We start from the raw sequence: 2,352 nt of genomic DNA, 5'->3' as shown, positions 1-2,352 counted from the left end.
AAAAGCAAGGCGCACTCTTTCACGAGATCAACTACTTTGAGGTTGATATGTCGTTTAAGCGTATATATCAAAAGGATCTTAACGAGATTCTCTTTGGTGTATGGGATGAGGGTGTAAACCATAGTAAGTAACTGTAACAGTATTCAACCGGTAGTATACCATTAGACTAATAGTATTTAGACGTTCCGCTCGCGAGAGTTCTTGTCTTTGGTGAAACAACGGCAATATATCAGCAGACCTTTGAACGGCTTTCTCGAACTTTGGATTCCGCTACTGGCAAGCCTTTACGGTTCCGACATATCCACCAAGAGGGTATCTCAGCTGTGATGATGGATATGAGTAGTAAACAGGCGAGCGGTATCGTTACTATAACAGTATCCTAATGCCTGCCTAATATTACGCTAATAGTTACTAGGACTCGGGCGCTTCCTCGAGGTACTCGCCCCCCAGATGGATTGGCGTACGCATATCCAGAGTACAGTAATTTACTGTAGCGTACACTTTACGCGTTCAATCCATCGTGCGGTAGGAAAGGATTATAGCCCTGTTATCGAGAAGATGCAATCGCTACGTAGTGTTACTTCCCAGGTAGCATATACCCAGGTAATCGCAGATCTGATGAGTAAGTATAATTAAACCATTTAGTAAATGGTTCCCTAACGGTTTCTAGAGCACGAAAAAGCGGAAATCCGGAATTGGGCAAAGAACAAGGCATCGCCAATTATCCGTCCAGGGATTAATCACGTCTGGAGTACTATGCCTTTATCGACATACCGATCGATCCGTGGCCATTCGAACTCTATTGAGTCTATAGGTATGCAGTCCTATAGAGCAGGACAGCGGATGGATCTCCTTCCAGCGATTTTCTCGTAAGTGAACTATTATAGTAATATTACCCTAACGGTTCGCTAACGTATTTATACTATTTAGTGCTGCGATCATCGACCAGAGGATCCATACTTCGCGGATTATCCAGTTTCAAACCGGAATTCTCAATCGATCTCGAAACGATGGGCCTGTTGCGCGTGAGGTCGCAAATATTAATAGGCGAAGTACATTTTCTAATCTACCGTTTTCGGAACGGTATATAAACAGTATACTAACGTTGTCTAGTTTGGCGGAAGCGTACCTTTACCCAGCAGGAGAACGATCCGGATGATTTTATAAATACGCCAGCTACAGAGCCGTCAAGTTCCGCAGCAGTGGATAGATTAGACTCATCGCCTATAAAGCAGTCGCAGAGAACGTTGTCAACACCCTCACGGAAGGGTAAGGGTAGGGCGAGACAGACAGGTATTTCTAATAGTACGGAACCATTATTTAAGCAGTTAACTAATATCTCCTATAGACGCAGAAAAAGCCCTTGAGCTAGAGGAGCGGAAGCTAGCACTCGAGGAAAAGAGGGAGCGGGTACGGTTAATGAGGTTACAAAACGAGCAAATGGAGCGCTATTTAGAGGAATCGTCTAGAGGTTCGATAGCTAGATAACGGTTCCCGAATGGTATAGAACCATTACGCAGTCGGTAGCTCATCTTCGTCGATTTTATCCCATAAAGTAATATACTCGCAGCCTTGGAGTAGATCACCTTTACCCTTCGGCCCCTGACGAGCTTGACAGGATTTACACTGCTTAAACTTATGCTTACGTAGTATTCGAACCGCTGCGAGGCGATTAAGGAGACCATTAGGTCCGCGGGGTGCTTTCCACCTAGGAGTTCTAGAAATGGTACAATACTATTAGCGAAACGGTTCTAAACCGGTATATTCGGACTTACATCGCCGTATCCGTCGGTAGAGAGTTGCCCGGTAGAGCGCGCTGGGTGTCCGACCTACTAGTTGGTTAATATTATTATAATAGTTTATAACCGTTATAGGGACTTACGAGCTGGCATCTTGAGACGCCCCTGAGTACTTAGTACCTGACCTACGATAGGGTTAACATTATCCATACCCAATATCTAGTATATATAACTTACGTACTAGGCTCGACCTGCTTCCTAGGACTTTGACTACGTTAGGTTAGCGTTACGGTAACGGTATCGTAACAGTAGGTATAAACTTACTCCGCCGACAGCCCCGCACCTCCCGAGTCGCCCATCTCATCGACCATGCCGTCGACATTTTCTCTACGAGAAGATAAACGTTACCGTAACGATACTGTAACGGTGAAGGTGTACTTACCCCGCCGACACCTCCGCACCTCCCGAGTCGCCTATCTCATCGACCATGGCGTCATTCTCCCTACCAGAAGATAAACGTTACCGTAACGATACTGTAACGGTAAGGGTATACTTACCCCGCCGACACCTCCGAACCTCCCGAGTCGCCCATCTCATCGACCATGCCGTCGAC

The 2,352-nt window shown here is 45.9% G+C and overlaps 2 protein-coding genes across 2 annotated transcripts; one reads left to right on the top strand and one right to left on the bottom strand.

The window, feature by feature from the left end:
• Window positions 1-47: 47 nt before the first annotated feature.
• On the top strand, window positions 48-1,488 carry SEPMUDRAFT_112259 (uncharacterized protein; the record flags this gene model as incomplete). The annotated part of the gene is made up of 7 exons (XM_016900965.1): window positions 48-123; window positions 181-357; window positions 416-622; window positions 671-869; window positions 931-1,025; window positions 1,114-1,269; window positions 1,349-1,488. 7 exons carry the CDS (start codon window positions 48-50, stop codon window positions 1,486-1,488), a joined length of 1,050 nt encoding a protein of 349 aa, XP_016756013.1.
• Window positions 1,489-1,972: 484 nt separating this feature from the next.
• SEPMUDRAFT_121757 (uncharacterized protein) lies at window positions 1,973-2,343 on the bottom strand (the record flags this gene model as incomplete). Its single annotated transcript, XM_016901721.1, has 4 exons — window positions 1,973-2,009; window positions 2,064-2,126; window positions 2,182-2,241; window positions 2,297-2,343. The coding sequence occupies 4 exons, from the start codon at window positions 2,341-2,343 to the stop codon at window positions 1,973-1,975; spliced, it is 207 nt and encodes a 68-aa protein (XP_016756012.1).
• Window positions 2,344-2,352: the final 9 nt, after the last annotated feature.

The sequence above is a fragment of the Sphaerulina musiva genome, assembly GCF_000320565.1.
Source record: "Sphaerulina musiva SO2202 unplaced genomic scaffold SEPMUscaffold_30, whole genome shotgun sequence".
Taxonomy (NCBI): Eukaryota; Fungi; Ascomycota; class Dothideomycetes; order Mycosphaerellales; family Mycosphaerellaceae; genus Sphaerulina; species Sphaerulina musiva.
Note: the sequence above shows the minus strand (reverse complement) of the source record. Positions and strands in the feature narration are given on the sequence as shown.